General features: G+C 29.1%; 1 protein-coding gene across 3 annotated transcripts in view; it reads left to right on the top strand.

The window, feature by feature from the left end:
• LOC127106446 (polyadenylate-binding protein 2) overlaps positions 1-13,960 on the top strand; it is a 36,806-nt gene extending 22,846 nt beyond the window's left edge. Inside the window, exons 1-5 of one of the 3 annotated variants that reach the window (XM_051043736.1) lie at positions 11,510-11,621; positions 12,156-12,281; positions 12,873-12,925; positions 13,006-13,115; positions 13,514-13,960. In XM_051043736.1, coding sequence (XP_050899693.1) covers positions 12,176-12,281; positions 12,873-12,925; positions 13,006-13,115; positions 13,514-13,517 — 273 coding nt within the window. In that variant the 5' untranslated portion in view covers positions 11,510-11,621; positions 12,156-12,175 and the 3' untranslated portion in view covers positions 13,518-13,960. Of the gene's footprint in view, positions 1-11,509; positions 11,622-12,155; positions 12,282-12,872; positions 12,926-13,005; positions 13,116-13,513 lie in introns of those variants that run through there. The other 2 variants (XM_051043739.1, XM_051043737.1) reach the window with 2 other exon arrangements.
• The last annotated feature ends 4,264 nt before the right edge of the window (positions 13,961-18,224 follow it).

Raw genomic sequence — 18,224 nt, 5'->3', positions numbered from 1 at the left:
CATAAATGATATATACAAAAATAAGAAGACATCATTTGTTTGATAGAAACACAAACTGTATATACAACTATTCCAAGAAGTATTCCATTATTTTTGTTTAAATTCAGATGTATTTCATTTGTTTCTTAGGTGTCAAGCAAATGAATTTCGATGGATTCATGGCTTATATAAAATGTAACAGCAAAACGATTAAATGAAATTAATTTTTATAATTTAAGTAAATAATAATAATAGTAGTGTAGTAAAGGTAATAATAAAAGGATTTTGATTTTTTATATATTGATTTTCCTTTATTTTTAGACTAAAATACATGAAAGCTGAATAATATAATAATTATTTTAAAAGTTTATAAAAAAATTGAAAATTAAAAAAGTAGAATTTTTAATTTTAAAATAATCTAAGTGACGGTAAAAACATAAAAAAAAAACTCTAAAAATAGGGAAAATTGAGTGTGTGAAAATGTTTCTATTATTTATATCAAGTTTAGGTTAAAAAATTAAAAGCTGAATCAACAATAAAGCAAAATTAATAATTATTGTAAATGGATTCTAACCTAATATATTTTTTTGATTTTATGCAATGAATCAAAATATTTGAGTTTTATGGTTTTTTATTAAAAAAAATTGTCAAAAATGAAATTAAGCATAAAAAAATAACTAATAAAACTTAAAATGAGCCCTTTTGACTTTTTAATTTTTCTATAATAATCACAATGTATTTTTTTAATCTTTTCTTATATATTTTGAATAAAAAGTGAAAAAAGTGATAAAAACAATGAATTTATTTTATTTATTTCTAAGGTGCCAAGCAAATGAATTTGGATGGATTCATGGCTTATGTAAAATGTAACAGTAAAATGATTAAATGAAATTAATTTTATAATTTTAGTAAGGAATAATAATCGTAGTGTAATAAAGGTAATAATAAAAGGACATTTTTATATTGATTTTTCTTTATTTTTAGACTAAAATACAAGAAAAATGAATAATATAATAATTATTTAAAACATTAATAAAAAATTCAAAAATTAAATATAAAAATTAAAAAAGTAGAAGTTTTAATTTTAAAATAATTTAAGTGAAGGTAAAAACATAACAAAAAGAAAAACTCTAAAAATAGGGAAAATTCATTCTGTGAAAATGTTTCTTCTATTTATATCAAGTTTAGGTTAAAACATTTAATCATAACATTAAAAGTTGAATCAACAATAAAATAAAATAATTAATTAATGTATATGGATTCTATCGTAATAATTTTTTTTGATTTTATTCAATGAATCAAAATATTTGACTTTTATGGTTTTTAATTAAAACAAAATTGTCAAAAATGAAAAAAAGCATAAAAATAAAAATTAATATATAAAAATTAAAATTAGCCCTTTTGAATTTTTATTTTTTTAATCCTTTTTTTGTATTTATTTTGAATAAAAAGTGAAAAAAAGTGAAAAGCAAATGAGTTTATTTTATTTCTTTCTTAGGTGCCAAGCAAATGAATTTCGATGGATTCATGGATTATGTAAAATGTAACAGAAAAATGATTAAATGAAAATAATTTTTATAATTTTAGTAAATAATAATAATAGTAGTGTAATAAAGGTAATAATAAAAGGATTTTGATTTGTTTTATATTGATTTTCCTTTATTTTTAAACTAAAAACATGAAAAATGATTAATATAATAATTATTTAAAAAATTAAAAAAATTCAAAAATTAAATATAAAAATTCAAAAAGTAGAAGTTTTAATTTTAAAATAATTTAAGTGAAGGTAAAAACCTACTGTGGTTTTAGCGGTCAGTAAAAACCTCGGTTGGTAGATTTATGGAGAATTTGTTTCAAATTCTCGATCATGTTTACATTTCTCCCAAAATAGCTGATAGATTTATTTGGTGGAGGGACGACGTCGGTTTCTCGGTCAGAAGCAGTTATGTTTTGAATTAGAAGTAGGTGGATGACAATTCTGCCATGGATACAACATGTCTTGATGGTTTAGACTTGATCTGGAAATTGAAAATTCCTAGCAAGGTCCAAGTTTTCTGTTGGACAATGTTGATGAAAGAATATTCTTCTTGAGACTGATAGTGGAGAGCTTGTCCTTTTTTGTTAAGTAATTGAGGAAGATGAGTTGCATCTTTTCAAGAACTGTGTGATTAGCAAAGTTGTTTGGCTAGGAATTGAGGTGGAGTAGCGAAATAGCCGCCTAGCATATTACCTGTAATTAATTCGCTCAAAGTTGGAAAACTGATTTTTTAACAAATTACTTGGATTGATTCTACCAGCAACTTGTTCGATTCTTTGATTGAACTGAAATGTTATTATTTTCAAGGAGGACAAGTTGGCTAACTTTAAGCTTGTAAATTCTTCTAATTTAAAAAAATGATATGATAAAGAAATTTTACTTATCAAATCGATTACACTTAAGTGTTTCAATAGATGATATGTAACGCTTTTACAAACCAAAAAAACATGTATAGAGGTCAAAATTCCCAAAATCCAAAAAGATTGAAAGTGAGGGTGACAAAAAAAAACACCACTAATCATTTTCCCCTGTTTCACCCTTAACCATTTTAAAGTCCAAATATAATGTAATTAAAAGAAATCTCATTTTTCAATATTTTTTTATCTTCAATACAAAATTATTTTAAAATATTTATATATATTAAATAATTATTTTAAATTATTTTACAAAATTATTTTAAAATATTCATTCAGCGGAAGTATCTACGACGCAATTTGATTGGTCTTTTGTCAGAGTTTATTTTTCTTTTCCTCGACCGTGATTTCCTTGATTAATTCAGGTGAGTCATAGTTTTTATATTCAATAATTATTCTTGTATTTGTTAAGAATTTGAAGTTTGTTTTATGGAGTTTTTTTTTGTGTTTGATGGAATTATGATAAGATTAAAATATATGTTTGTTAGGTATGTCTGGTCTCTTAATTATGTAGTTTGCAAGATTTGATGGAATATATTTTGTTGAGCTAGCTTCTCGAGCATCTTCCCCATGAAGACATTGAAAGACAAAATATCAACTCGGATGAAAGTACTATTGAGGATGGTACTAATGCAAACATTCAAAATTCTGAAACAAACTCAAATTTTGTAAACAATTTCAATTAATGATTTCATCCATTGCATGTGAAGAAAATGATGAATGGATTTTCAAATAGGAAATAAATAACGGTAGAATGAAATAAATGAAAAACATTCTTGTTTTATGTTTGGGATTCCAAATTCTCAAATTATGTAAACAAGTCCAATTAATGGACCTCAACCATTACATGTGAAGCAAATGATGAAAGGGTAGAATCAAATAAATGAATAAATTTCTTATTTATTGTTAGGAATGTGTTATTTCATATTTTACATGTGTTATGTTAGACAACTTTATAGATCTCGTGCTTGTGTTAATTTCGTTGTTCTGTAAGTTTTATAACTAGATAGATGTTTAATGAGACATTGTGACTTCTGAAAAGTTACTTCCTACCCCTTCAAACAAAAACTTTTATATATGTAAGGGATGAACACAAAAACCTCTTACATAAGGAATCGACCCTATTAGAAAGATTCTAATGTACACAAATTTATTGTTTGATAGGAAAAAGCAAATACTATATGTTCATAAGTATTATTTTTAAATAAAAATATGTAAAATGATACTAAAGACTCTTCATATGACACAACGTAACCACCTTCATTGCTTTCCCGAACTCCATTCCTTTCAAGCCTTTAGGCACATCTTTAGCCTATCAGATTTTTTTTCTACAAAAATCATTTATAGATCTAGACCATATAAAATCATCCATAATAAAAAAAATTATATGCTAGTTTGATAACACAAACTCATGAAAGAAGAATACGAGAAAAGGCCAGAATATGCATTTCCATTTCAATACACTTCTACAATTATTGAATAAAACCTCATATTCTAATGTCATAGCTCCTTCATGACAGGTTTGCATAATTTCCACTCCGCTCCAAATATATAATTCTCCTTATCTTCTCTTTTTCTTTGGATAAAAAAATTGTACCCTTTTATCATAAGGTTAGTTATCAAATCAGAAATTATTAGATAGAGAAAATATTTGGATCAAAAGTAATGATAAATAGAAGTTTACAAGTTGAAGATACCCTAACCTAGTTGTATATTTGGATTAGAATCGTCATGATAGTATCAAGGTGCAAAACCATTCTTATTGTGTATTGGGATTAGAAATGAAAGGGAGGAGTGTCAATAGGAGGTGTTTCAATGTGTTATTGATGGCATGCCGCCGAGATACATAATAGACATTTTGAACATGGCTATGCAACATGCAAACTCTTGAAGGATTAGATTTCTTCGGTAACAGTTCGGCAATTATATCATTCCTAATAATTATATCATTCTCATTCTAAACAATTAGTGAAAACAACAAATGTTTATTTTAAACTATGTGATTATATTTGGAAAGATAACAATTGTATACCAGGAAAGAGAAATTATCATATCAAAGTAAAAAGAACTCAATTATTTGCAATCAAAGAGAGATTTACTCATATCATCCATGTTGTCACTAGGCTTGGTATCCCTGAGACTTCTATTGTCGTGGTGTCTGAACTGCAAAATGTTGTCCAATCATATACTGTCATGCATCAGCTACAACCAAAGGAACTTGAAGAAGTGCAAAAACTTAATCCAAGTCTTCAGTCGAAGTATAAAAAATATATAGAAAGTTTGTTAAAATTAAAACATTCAAGAGGACATGACTTGTACTTACCAATTTTAGATGACACTTCAAACTTCAAGAAGAGTTTAGTTTATTTACAAAACCATCATCATATACTTTACCTATCTAAGTCTAAATAATATATAACCCTTGGACCCAAATCCACATATAAATGAACATTATTTCTACTGTTCATATGGTTTATAAGTTGATCAAATTACCTATCTTGCTATACCTGAAAGAAACGTTTTAACAAAATTATCAATCAAGAAATTATTTAGACTAGTTTTGTGATAATAACATATAAGTTAAGTGAATAATTTCAGAGGAACAAGCAATGCATGCATTATTTGTTGTCCTGCTTCTTTATTCAGTATTCGTGTTTAACATGAAAGTATGAGTTTATCGCTAAAGGAGAAGGAATTTGTGAATTGCACAACTGAGTATGTAGTATATTTAAGAAGAAGAAATAGTGAGTTGCTTATACTATGTCTATATGTCGATTACTTGTTGATAACAGGAAATTGAAAGAAGGAGATCAAAGACTTCAAACATGACTTAAGTGAGGAGTTTGAAATGTCTGATTTGGGTAATCTCTCATACTTCCTTGGTATTGAATTCTACAGGAATAGTAAACGCTGGATGATACACCAAAGAAGATATGCAAGATAAATACGCAAGATATTTGAGATGCAAGATTGCAACCCATCTTCGACTCTTGCTGAGTCCGGATTGCAACTATCGAAAGACACATATACAGATAATGTCGATCCAACACAGTACATAAGACTCATTGAATCACTTCGATGCCATTGTCACATAAGGCTTGATCTGGCATATAATGTAGCTATGGTGAGTAGATTCATGTAGAAACCAAAGGTATCACACCTATCAGCGACGAAGAGGATACTAAGGTATCTGAAAGGAACTCTCGTCTAAGAATTTTTTTATCCTGCTACTGATGAAGAAAAAGAATGTAAGCTTCACTACGCCAAAAACTGGAATAGACAGCGCCCCTTAGAGGGCGCTTTATTACAAAAGCGCACTCTAAAGTGAAGAGAAAAAATAAGGAGCGAACAACTGGAATAGACAGCGCACTTTAGAGGGCGCTTTTGTAATAAAGCGCCCTCTAAGGTGAAGCGAAAAAATAAGGAGGAGATAGAGGGACAACAATACAGGGCGCTTTTTAGAAAGCGCCCTCTAAGGTTACCCTTAGAGGGCGCTTTTAAAAAAGCGCTCTATAAGTCCATGTGCATTTCCAGTTTATAAAGCGCTTTTGGAAAGCCTTAGAGAGCGCTTTTAGAAGCGCCCTCTTAGGCCCCCTTTAGAGGGCGCTTTTGTAACAAAGCGCCCTCTAAAGTGAAGCCAAAAAAAATATGGAGGGACAACAATAGAGGGCGCTTTTGTGAAAGCGCCCTCTAAGGTTACCCTTAGAGGGCGCTTTTGAAAAAGCGCTCTCTAAGTCCATGTACATTTCCAGTTTATAAAGCGCTTCTGGAAAGCCTTAGAGAGCGCTTTCATAAGCGCCCTCTTAGGCCCCCTTTAGAGGGCGCTTTTTTTAAAAAAGCGCCCTCTAAGGTCCCCTTTAGTAAACATTAAAAATATAACATACTGCGCGTTTTGTTATTTCACTATCTGTTATTAGCGTTCTTTTTCACGTTAGGGTTCTGAGGCGTTTTCCTTCCACCTCTGTTAGATCTACATGCGCGTTTCCTCCTTCTACCAATCAAAGGTACACGCTTTTCCCAATTACTGTTTTATGTTATTGCTTTGTTTTAGCTTTGCCCAATTTCTGTTTTACCTTATTACTGCGCGTTTCCTCCTTCTACGTTTGTTTCGACCATGATAGCGGATGCACTAGGAAATTGACGGTTGGTTTTTAGTGACCATGATTGCGGATGCAATGGGTTATACGACCTATGAACATCTGATTTTGTGTCAACACCAGTATCATTAGAAACCTAGGTCCAAATGTGTTTGAACTCTTCTGAAATTGTTTTTTATTTATTCTAATTAGTAATGGATAATACATGGATGTCTTCCAATCGGTTGTCGAGAGAGTACGAGAATGGGGTATCAGAATTCGTTAAGTTTGCCGTTGCGCACGCCGAAGACCCCAGTAGAATGATATGTCCTTGCTTGGGTTGTTGTTATGGGAAACGGGTTGACGCAGTTCAGTTGACATCGCATCTAATGAGGCATGGAATTGATCGAAGTTATACATGTTGGAATTTGCATGGTGAGAAAAGTAACGAGAATGTTGAACCGGGGGATAGTACGACATATGCCTCTAACTATAGTGTCGAGACATATATTAGAAATGATCATAATGAGGGTATTTGGATCAATCCAACCGTCCGTGTTGTTAAGAGACATGTAGAACATATTCCAACCAAGAAAAGAAAGAGAACTTAGTGAAAAAGGTACAGGTCAAATGATTTTAATTGTTTTCTTTATTACAGGTAAAATGACTTTTATGATTTTAATTGTTTTTACATTTGTCATCTGATTTTAATTGTTTTCTTTTTTACAGGTAAAATGATGATGCTGGATATTTGTTTAGATGGAGATGCTCTATTGTCGTCAAGCCTCATTCGCGTAGATGATGATGCTGGATATTTGAAAGTATCCCTCTACGACAATGGAACATGTCCATCTAAACATATATCAATTCTATCTTCAAAAGATAAGGGTTCAATGTTGGCAAGTTACATTGGTTTCCTTGTTCGACAACATATTCCGATTACATGTGATAATTGGAGAAGTCCGGACTTGAAGGTTGGCAAAGAAAAAATATGGTCGGAGATACAGGTACTTACCATATATTGTTATATGTTTTTTGTTGCATCAACTTTGCAGCCCTGTATTGTAGGCAGAATTTAGGACTTCTCAAAGTTGATTTCTTGTTACTTTGTCGTTCATAAAATACACCACTAAATTCTATGCGTTTAATTTTTAATTTTTTTTCATCAGGCTTGTGTCTCAATAGAGGATGGGTATCTACCTAAAGTTACTTTTGTAGTGGTCCAAAAGAGACATCACACCCGTCTCTTTCCTGTCAACCCCAAAGAGACCGATAGAAGTGGAAATATTATGCCAGGTTTTTTCAATATATTTCTCAACGCAGCTGGTATATATTATCATTTGAATTTATCACTTTTTGCTGATTTTGTTGTTCTAAATTGTCAAAGGAACCGTGGTAGACACCAACATTTGTCACCCTAGGGAATTTGATTTTTACCTTAACAGCCATGCAGGAATTCAGGTAATATTAGCTATGTCATTTAACTTTATGCCATTGTTTACTATTTGTTGCTCAATCGCCTTTTGACAGTTCTGTGTTATTTGCATTTGGACGTGTTCTTTTTGCAGGGGACTACTTATGCTGCCATCTGTTGTTTTGGTTGAGCCTTATTTTGTATGGATGTGCGATAGAACTACTAGACAGCTTTTGGATATACAGAACATGTTTGCCACCATGGGTGGATGGGCGTTTTTGTTTAGTATTGGTTAGAACTACTAGACAGCTTTTGGATACAGTGGTCACTGGGTGTTGGTTGCTATGTTTTATTCTCTTAATTGTAGTACTTTGAGAATATGTTGTTGTATATTGTTGATCAAAGAATCATATATTAATGTTGTATATATGGAGGATTAATGTTGTATATAAATGGATTCATGTTGTATATATCAATGGATTAATGGTGTATAACATTGGAATAAAGGATGAAATCAATATGAATTTTACACTTTTGCAGCATGCGAACAGGTTACCAATTAAATATATATCCACTGTTTTTCAAACAAATTTTTTTAAAATAACTAACACTTTAGAGAGCGCTTTGTCCAGAAAGCGCCCTCTAAACACTTTACATTGACAACTTTAGAGGGCGCTTTTTCCTGAAAGCGCCCTCTAAACACTTTACATTGACAACTTTAGAGGGCGCTTTTTCCTGAAAGCGCCCTCTAAACACTTTACAATGACAACTTTAGAGGACGCTTCTTCCTGAAAGCGCCCTCTAAACACTTTACATTGACAACTTTAGAGGGCGCTTTTTCCAGAAAGCGCCCTCTAAACACTTTACACTGACAACTTTAGAGGGCGCTTTTTCCAGAAAGCGCCCTCTAAACACTTTACACTGACAACTTTAGAGGGCGCTTTTTCCAGAAAGCGCCCTCTAAGGTGTCCCTTTATGGACCACTCCAGAGGGCGCTTTTTTCTTAAAGCGCACTATAATGTGGCCACTTTAGACAGCACTTTCTCCAGGAGAACAAAGCGCTGTCTTTACCTATGCCAGCGCCAGATTAGAGGGCGCTTAAAAGCGCTGTTATAGGCCAAAATAAGCGCCCTCTTTTCCCTTATTTGGCGTAGTGCTTGTGGGATGCACCGACTCAATTTGGTGTAGTGATGTTGAGGATAGAAAATCCACAGCTGGCTATGTGTTTATGCTAGGTGGTGCACTAGTTGCTTGGAATTCAAGAAAGGAACTAGTAGTGGCATTATTGTCGTGTGAAGCTGAGTACCTAGTTGTTTCTCTTTGTGTGTGTCATGCAACTTAGATGGTTAATTTGGTTGAAGAGATTAAGGGAAGAATCATGAAGCGATAACCATAAAGATCGACAACATGTATGCTATCAATTTGGCGAAGAACCCATTAGCGCATGGACGAAGTATGCACATCAAAATGAGGTTCCACTATCTTCGAGACCATGTAGCTAATGGGAAGTTTAACTTCGAACACTGCAGAACTAAGAATTAGATTGCATATATCATGACGAAAGGAGTGCAGGTCGAAGTGTTCAGGAAATCAAGGTCTATGATGAATGTTGATATCTTAGACACAATGAATGAGGTGGTGTGTTGAGAATGCAATTCATGGTGTCGAAGCATGTTTCCGTCGAAACATCTGGTTGTCGAAGCATCGAGGAGTTAGCCTCAACATAGATTTTTACTTAGGCATAACTTTTCAGTGTTAGCAAAATTATGTATTTGGGATTTTCTTAGGGAGAAAGTAAATCCAATCTATAAACATGGAGTAACCCCTATAATTTTAATATAACACCTACTTGCAGTTGTAAAGAATAAAAAATTCTCAGTTTGAGAGCAGAGAGAAACTCTGCAGAAATTTCATCTTCTTCTTACTTTTCTCGTAAACCCTAAATTTTATTTTCTTCCCAAATTTAAAATTTATTTCTTCTTCCATTAAAGATGTGTAGCGCAATATTACAATCAAGGCCGATTGATTCACTCGATTGCAGAGTGAAAAACAAGAGGGAATCTGATCGATGTGATTGAGTCATGTTCATCAAGATTGTTGTGGAATTCTCCATAAGTTTTGGTGAATTTCCATCATTTAAAAACAAGGTGAACAATTTTAAATATGAAAGGACATAAGAATTTAATTAAATTTTATGATGCTTATGAAAACCATGATAATGGGATTTCACTCATTATCCTGTATCTCAGCTTACAAAGTCATATCTTGATCCTATACATGAACATGTAATTTTGGATTTATTGCTTTCCCATTATTCTTGGCCAATATTCTTTCTGATGAATGTTTATATTCAAAGTCTCTTATGTGTAAGCTCAGTAGAAAATGATGATTTTAATAGATTGATATAATAATTGCAGGTTTTAAGGAATGTTGATTATTTTCAACTAAAATGAGCATTTGGCACACATATTGTGGATGTTGTGGTCCTATGAAGAATCAAGTAATATAACTTCTAAAATGGTGAGGTGTCTGTGCAAAGTACATACCTGATACCTATGCATCAATTGTCATATCATTGCAAAACTTTTCTGAGTATTTTAAGGTTATTATATTTGAATTGTGCATTGAAGAGAAGATCAATTTTTCTGTATTGTAATTGATTTAAGAACAACTTCTTATTCATATTTGTTCAAGGGTTGTATTTAATCACCAAGTGTGTTATAACTTGATTTGTAATAGAAAGTGGTGTGCTTTCTAAGTGTTGTAAATAGAGAGTGGTGTGATTTTCGGTTTATGTGAGAATCATTGTAGTGGTTGATGATTTATGAAAAGATCCTTTGAATTAACTTAATTTAAAGTCCACCATATGTTTGATTCTTGTGAAATCAAGGAAATGATGTGTTTCTTTGTTGTATTAGAAGATTGTAGGATAGGTCTTAGCTTAAGGTTTGTACAAAGATCTAACATATTGGAAAATTTCTCAAAGGGTGTGAGAGGATTAGACTAACCATTGATTGGAAAGGGGAACTAGTATACATTATTGTGTTATTTATTTTTCTATATTTAAACTTCTTCATTTTACTTCATATGTTCATCGAATTATTTTATGGAAAAATATGAACATAAGAACCATCTTTTAAAAATGAGAAAAATAAAGAGAATATAATTCAGCCCACTCTTAAATTGCAAATCTATACTTACATCTTTCTACATGTAAGGAGGGGTACGTGGCGGCCTCTTAATCTTAAAGACTTTGTCAAGTTAAGATATTTACTTGGAGTGTCAAAATCAAGTTTGTTTTGGGGGGTGTTGAATATTTAAATAGATTTTGGGTTTGTTAGTTTGGGCCTTAGGAATTTTAAACTCAAATTTGTGTATAATAGGTCCAACTTCTAGAAGTCTATTCTAGAGAGATCCATGGGATTCTCTAGAAGATAAGGATAAATTAGGATTTTTGTAAAATATTAGAGAAAATTCTAGAGAATGATTTATAGCCATTAGATTAAGTTTGAGTGAAAAAATAGTAATCGTTGATTAATGAGTGCCACTAGTATAAATAGATGGGATTTACTTGAATTTGTTTCAAGGAAAAAATAAAAACACTCAATAATACAAGTAGCATTCCCTTTTCCAAACTTTCCTATCCTCTTCCAAATACTTTACATTTTCTCCACCTACCCAAAACTTCCTTTCAACAATTGGTAAATTACTTAACAATCACTATGATCTTTATTTTTTTAGGTCGCATATCTTATTATTTATTTTTGTTGAAATTAAGAAAAAAGCAAACAAAATTACCTTATCCCATTGTCGATTTAACCGAAGCATATGTTTTTCACTGTTTCAAGGCTTAACAATTTTAAAATCCAATATAATATAATAAAACAAATCCAATTTTTAAATATTTTTTATCTTCAATATAAAACTATTTTAAAATACTGATATGTATTTATATTTTTGTTATTGGGCCAAAGATAAAGAATAATTGAGTTAAATGAATAAACCCATTACCAAATCGTAGGTAGACAACCCTAGCTTTAAATTCTACAACTACTGCTTATCCTTTCTCAAATATAACAACTCAACCATATTCAATGGCTACCATGTTTTGATTTAAATACTCATATTTATTTGCACTATTTATTTAGATCTGATCCGACTTCTACTAAATTTTTCTTAATTTCATTCATAGGTAATATTCTAATATCTACTTAATCTTGTTTTAAATTATGCAGCTTCATCCTAACAGTTGAAGATGAAGTTTATTCATTCGGCCAAAAAATTTACGGTGCAATCTGATTGGTCTCTTGTCAGAGTTATATTTTTCTTTTCAACGACCGTGATTTCCTTGATTAAATATGGTGAGTCATAGTTTTATTTTCAGCATTGGTTCTGGATATTCTTAAGATTTTAAAATTTATGTTATATGAGTTGTTGTGGTGAAGTGTTTGTTAGTTGTTTCTTTGGTTGTGTTAACATGAATGGCTACCATGTGATTTTGTTAGGAATTGTGATAACATTAAGGATGTCGTATTAGAATTTTGGTTGGGAAACCTGATTTAATACCATCACTGAATTTGGGGTTGAGTCTGACTCAATCTTATAAAATCAACTTATTAGGTGAGGATTGTCCACCATATATAAATATATTCTCATACCATATTTTATCCAATCTGAGACTATAAATACTAAAAAATCATTAAAACGAAAAGTGATTGTAGCCACAAATTAGTAATAGGAAGAGATAAGTACCATACCTGGTTGGTTAACTGTCTAATTGTATCATACTTGTTCTACATTTTATTGCTTTCTTTCAATTTAATCTTTCCATGTTCCTCTTCCTGCGTGCACAAAACCACATTCATGTGCATGTATTTGATACCTTGACAATAGTGATGTCTTACTATCACATTTCTAATGCATGTTGAATTTATTTTTATCCAAAATTGTAGTTCCTAAGGCACTGTTACTGAACGAGTATGATCTTCACGGTTGGAAAACCAAGGTCTGTATCAGACAATCTGCATAAATGGATTTAGTCTCTCTCTGTTAGTTTTACATACTTAAAATCTGGTTGTACTTCAGGTGTGTGCTAAGCGGACAAACATTCCCGGAATGAAGAAATATCGTGGGAGAAACACCTACGTATTGGAGTCCATGAGGCCATCTCCAGTGTATCGTAGACCTGGTTATGGGTAAGCAAATACCGTAAACTTTAAAAACTTGGATTTTGATGAGTATAAGTGAATACAAAGTATATTTTTCTGAAATCAAACAGTATTTTATTTCAACCTTCAAAGGTTTTTGTCAATTTGAAACCATATAAGGCATCCATTATGTGACAATATATTTCTACAATCTTCACTTCCATTCTTGCCCTTTTGATATATGCATCCATTTATTTATTTTTCTTTTGGAATTTGCATTCAAAGGATCTTACTTTGAGCCAAAGCTACATATATTGGTGACAGATGCCTCTCAAGGAGAGATATTTGATTGAAAATTCTAATATATTATTCTCACGTTTTATAGTTTTTAACTTCATTTTTCTTTATGAATTTATACACAACATGTATTTATGATTTATGTGCAGTTGATATTCAAAATGTAATGGATGCATCTGCAAGTCTTGATCATTCATGTCTTCCATCACATTGCAAATGAATTCACATGTGATAGGAACAGAGATGATATACACAGCTAGAGGAAGACAACATTTGTTCGATATAGATCAAGAGGAAGACAACATTTGTGTGATAGGAACATAGATGATATGTACAATACGAAGAAGACAATACTTTGTTTGATAAGAACACAAATGATACATACAACAATACGAAGACAACATTTATTTGATAGAAACACAAATTATATATACAACTATAGGAAAAAGTATTTCACTGTTTCATTTTATTTTATTGTCTTAAGGTTAAATATAAAGACAATTCACATGTACTCTAAGTTCGCATTTTGAGATCATGTTGAATTTTTAAAATTAAAGAACAAGTTATTAAATGTAAGGATTGATTGTCTCCAATAATTTGGTTACTGCTTAACTTTCTCATATATATATATATATATATATATATATATATATATATATATATATATATATATATATATATATATATTCACGTAGCATCATCTGTTAACTTTCTCATATATGAGTTTGATTTCAATTCTACGGCGCTACTACTGAGTTTGATTTAAGTACCAGTCGTATGCTTTTTAATTACTTTTTTAGAACATGTTGAGTTTGCTACACAACTATAAATAAAGATGATATACACAAATGATATATACAAAAATAAAAAGACAACGTTTGTTTGATAGAAACACAAATTGTATATACAACTATGGCAAGAATGATTCCACTGTTGTTGTTTAAATTCAGATGTATTTCATTTGTTTCTTAGGATTCATGGCTTATGTAAAATATAACAGCAAAATGATTAAATGAAATTAATTATTATAATCTTAGTAAATAACAATAATAGTAGTGTAATAAAGGTAATAATAAAAGGACTTTTCTTTTTCTTTTCTTTTTTATATTAATTTTCCTTTATTTTTAGACTAAAATACATGAAAAATGAATAATATAATAATTATTTAAAAAATAAATAAAAAATTCAAAAATTAAATATAAAAATAAAAAAGTAGAAGTTTTAATTTTAAAATAATTTAAGTGAAGCTAAAAACATAACAAAAAGAAAAACTCTAGAAATAGGGAAAATTCAATGTGTGAAAATATTTCTTCTATTTATATCAAATTATTAGGTTAAAACAATTAATTATAACATAAAAGCTGAATCAACAATAAAATAAAATAAATAATTCTGTAAATGGATTCTAACCTAATATATATAATTTTATTTTATGCAATGAATCAAAATATTTGACTTTTATGGTTTTTAATTAAAACAAAATTTTCAAAAAATAAAATAAAGCAGAAAAAAATAATTAATAAAAATTAAAATTAGCCCTTTTGACTTTTTAACTTTTTATAATAGACACAATGTATTTTTTTTTCCTTTTTTTGGATATATTTTGAATAAAAAGTGAAAAGCAAATGAATTTATTTTATTTGTTTCTTAGGTGCCAAGCAAATAAATTTCGATGGATTCATGACTTATCTAAAATGTAACAACAAAATGGTTAAATGAAATTAATTTTTATAATTTTAGTAAATAATAATAATAGTAGTGTAGTAAAGGTAATAATAAAATGATTTTGATTTTCTTTATTTTTTTATATTGATTTTCCTTTATTTTTAGACTAAAATACATGAAAAATAAATAATATAATAATTATTTTAAAAAATTATATAAAATTCTAAAATTAAATATAAAAATTAAAAAAGTAGAAGCTTTAATTTTAAAATAATTTAAGTGAAAGGTAAAAGATAACAAAAAGAAAAACTCTAAAACTAGGGAAAATTCAATGTGTCAAAATGTTTCTGCTATTTATATCAAGTTTATGTTAAAAAATTTAATTATAACACTAAAAGATGAATCAACAATAAAATAAAATAAATAAGTAATGTAAATGGATTCTAGCCTTATTTTTTTATGCAATGAAACAAATATTTGGCTTTTATGGTTTTTAATTAAAACAAAATTGTCAAAATGAAATAAAGCATAAAACTAAAATTTAATTAATAAAAATTAAAATTAGCCCTTTTGACTTTTTAATTTTTTTATAATAATCACAATGTATTTTTTTTAATCATTTTTTTGATATATTTTGAATAAAAAGTGAAAAGCAAATGAATTTATTTTACTTGTTTCTAAGGTGTGCAAATGAATTTGGATGAATTCATGGCTTATGTAAAATGTAACATCAAAATGATTAAATGAAATTAATTTTTATAATTTATTAAATAATAATAATAGTAGTGTAATAAAGGTAATAATTAAAGGATTTTGATTTTTCTTTATTTTTATATTGATATACCTTTATTTTTAGACTAAAATATATGAAAAATGAATAATGTAATAATTATTTATAAAATTTTTAAAAATTCAAAAATTACTACAAAAATTAAAAAAAGTAGAAGTTTTAATTTTAAAATAATTTAAGTGAAGGTAAAAACATAACAAAAAGAAAAACTCTAAAAATAGGGAAAATTCAATGTGCTAAAATGTTTCTTCTATTTATATCAAGTTTACGTTAAAATATTTAATTATAACATTAAAAGCTGAATCGACAATAAAATTAAAAGAAATTATTGTAATTGGATTCTAACCCAATATATTTTATTGATTTTATTCAATGAATCAAAATATTTGAATTTTATGATTTTTAATTTAAACAAAATTGTCAAAAATGAAATAAAGCATAAAAAAAAATTAATTAATAATATTATAATTAGCCCTTTTGACTATTTTTTTTATCCTTTTTTTGGATTTATCTTGAATTAAAAGTGAAAAAAAGTGAAAAGCTAATGAGTTTATTTTATTTGTTTCTTAGGTGCCAAGCAAATGAGTAGGGATGTATTCATGACTTATGTAAAATGTAACATCAAAATGATTAAATGAAATTAATTTTTATAATTTAGTAAATAATAATAATACTAGTGTAATAAATGTAATAATAAAAGGATTTTGATATTTCTTTTTTTTTATATTGATTTTCCTTTATTTTTAGACTAAAATATATGAAAAATAAATAATATAATAATTATTTATAAAATTTATAAAAAATTCAAAAATAAAACAGAAAAATTAAAAAAGTAGAAGTTTTAATTTTAAAATAGTTTAAGTGAAGGTAAAAATACAACAAAAAGAAAAACTCTAAAAATAGGGTAAATTCAATGTGATGATCAGTAGCCCGTATGTTGGTTTCCGAAGGTGTTTAAACGACAAACTTGTAACACCCTAAAATCCATACTCTTTAATTTAATAAGATTAACAATATTATTCTAAATTAGAAACTTGCAGCGAAACTCAACCTAAAAACATACTTGAAATTATTTAATCAAAATAAAGTACTTGCTTAAGATTAAGTAATTCAAAACATCAACTCGAAAGGTTACAAAATGACCATTTCCTAGTGTTATAGATCAGAGCAATCGAAAACTAAAAGAAAATGATAAATAAAACAAAGAAAAACCTCATGCTATATTTCAAATCACAGTAGTTATTGCTCCACCGGATTATTTGTACCATAGTGTACAGAACACCACAAACCAACAAAAGAGGGGTGAGAATACACTCAAATATACTTGCAGTGCAAAATATAGCAAGGATAGCATTATTCATATCAATCATCACTCACATGATGAAACAAAAGCTTAAGTGAAGTCGCAGTCATTGGCAGTAGAGTTTTTGAAAAAGATTTATGAGATGGCGGATGATTCTGTGACTGATGATGTGATTTGTTGGGGGTGGAAATGGCAATAGTTTTGTTGTGATTCAACATGCTGAGTTTGCTACGGATTTACTTTCTAAGCATTTCAAGCACCACTATAAATAAAGATGATATGCACAACATGAAGGAGACAATATTTTATTTGATAAGAACACAAATGATATATACAAAAATAGGAAGACAACATTTGTTTGATAGAAACACAAATCATATATACAACTATAGGAAGAATTATTCCATAATTTTTGTTTAAAATCACATATTAATTTGCATTTTGAGTTCAGGTTGAATTTTTAAAATTAGAGGACAAGTTATTACATGTAAGCTCTGAGTATATCTGTGTGTTCGGCTTGGTTTATTTATCAGCATTGCATCAACTCCATTTTATTTCGATTGTGATGTGCGTGTTTTACTTTAGCAGCTTGGCTGATTTTTCTTTTGTTTACGTGTGATATTTCAATAATGTTATCTTCACATTTAATTCATATTTGTATGGTTTTTTTTGGTATTTCAGCATAATAACGATTCGAGTTTGCTTTCACTACTTTCGTTTCGTCACGTGATGTTGCTTTCGTTATGACATGATTTACTAAGAGGAAGATTATATTTATACTAAGAGGAAGACAATGTTCACTTAGATAAGAACACAAATGACGTATACAATACGAGGAAGATTGATGTTTTAGTAGCACCTTTATGTAGTAAGGTTATAGCCAATATCTCATTAGGTTCAAAGAATATACATGTTCTAATTGTTCTAGTTAACAAACTATGCTCAATGTAAAGCAAGCATCTGCATATATAATTATATCATTCACATTCTAAACAATTAATGAAAACCACAACTCTTTATATTAAACTATGTGTTTATATCTGAAAAGATAACAATTCTATATCTGGAAAGAGAAACTATCATATCAAACTAAAAAGTACTA

Source organism: Lathyrus oleraceus, chromosome 7 (genome assembly GCF_024323335.1).
Source record: "Lathyrus oleraceus cultivar Zhongwan6 chromosome 7, CAAS_Psat_ZW6_1.0, whole genome shotgun sequence".
Lineage (NCBI taxonomy): Eukaryota > Viridiplantae > Streptophyta > Magnoliopsida > Fabales > Fabaceae > Lathyrus > Lathyrus oleraceus.
This window is presented reverse-complemented; position numbering and strand designations above follow the sequence as displayed.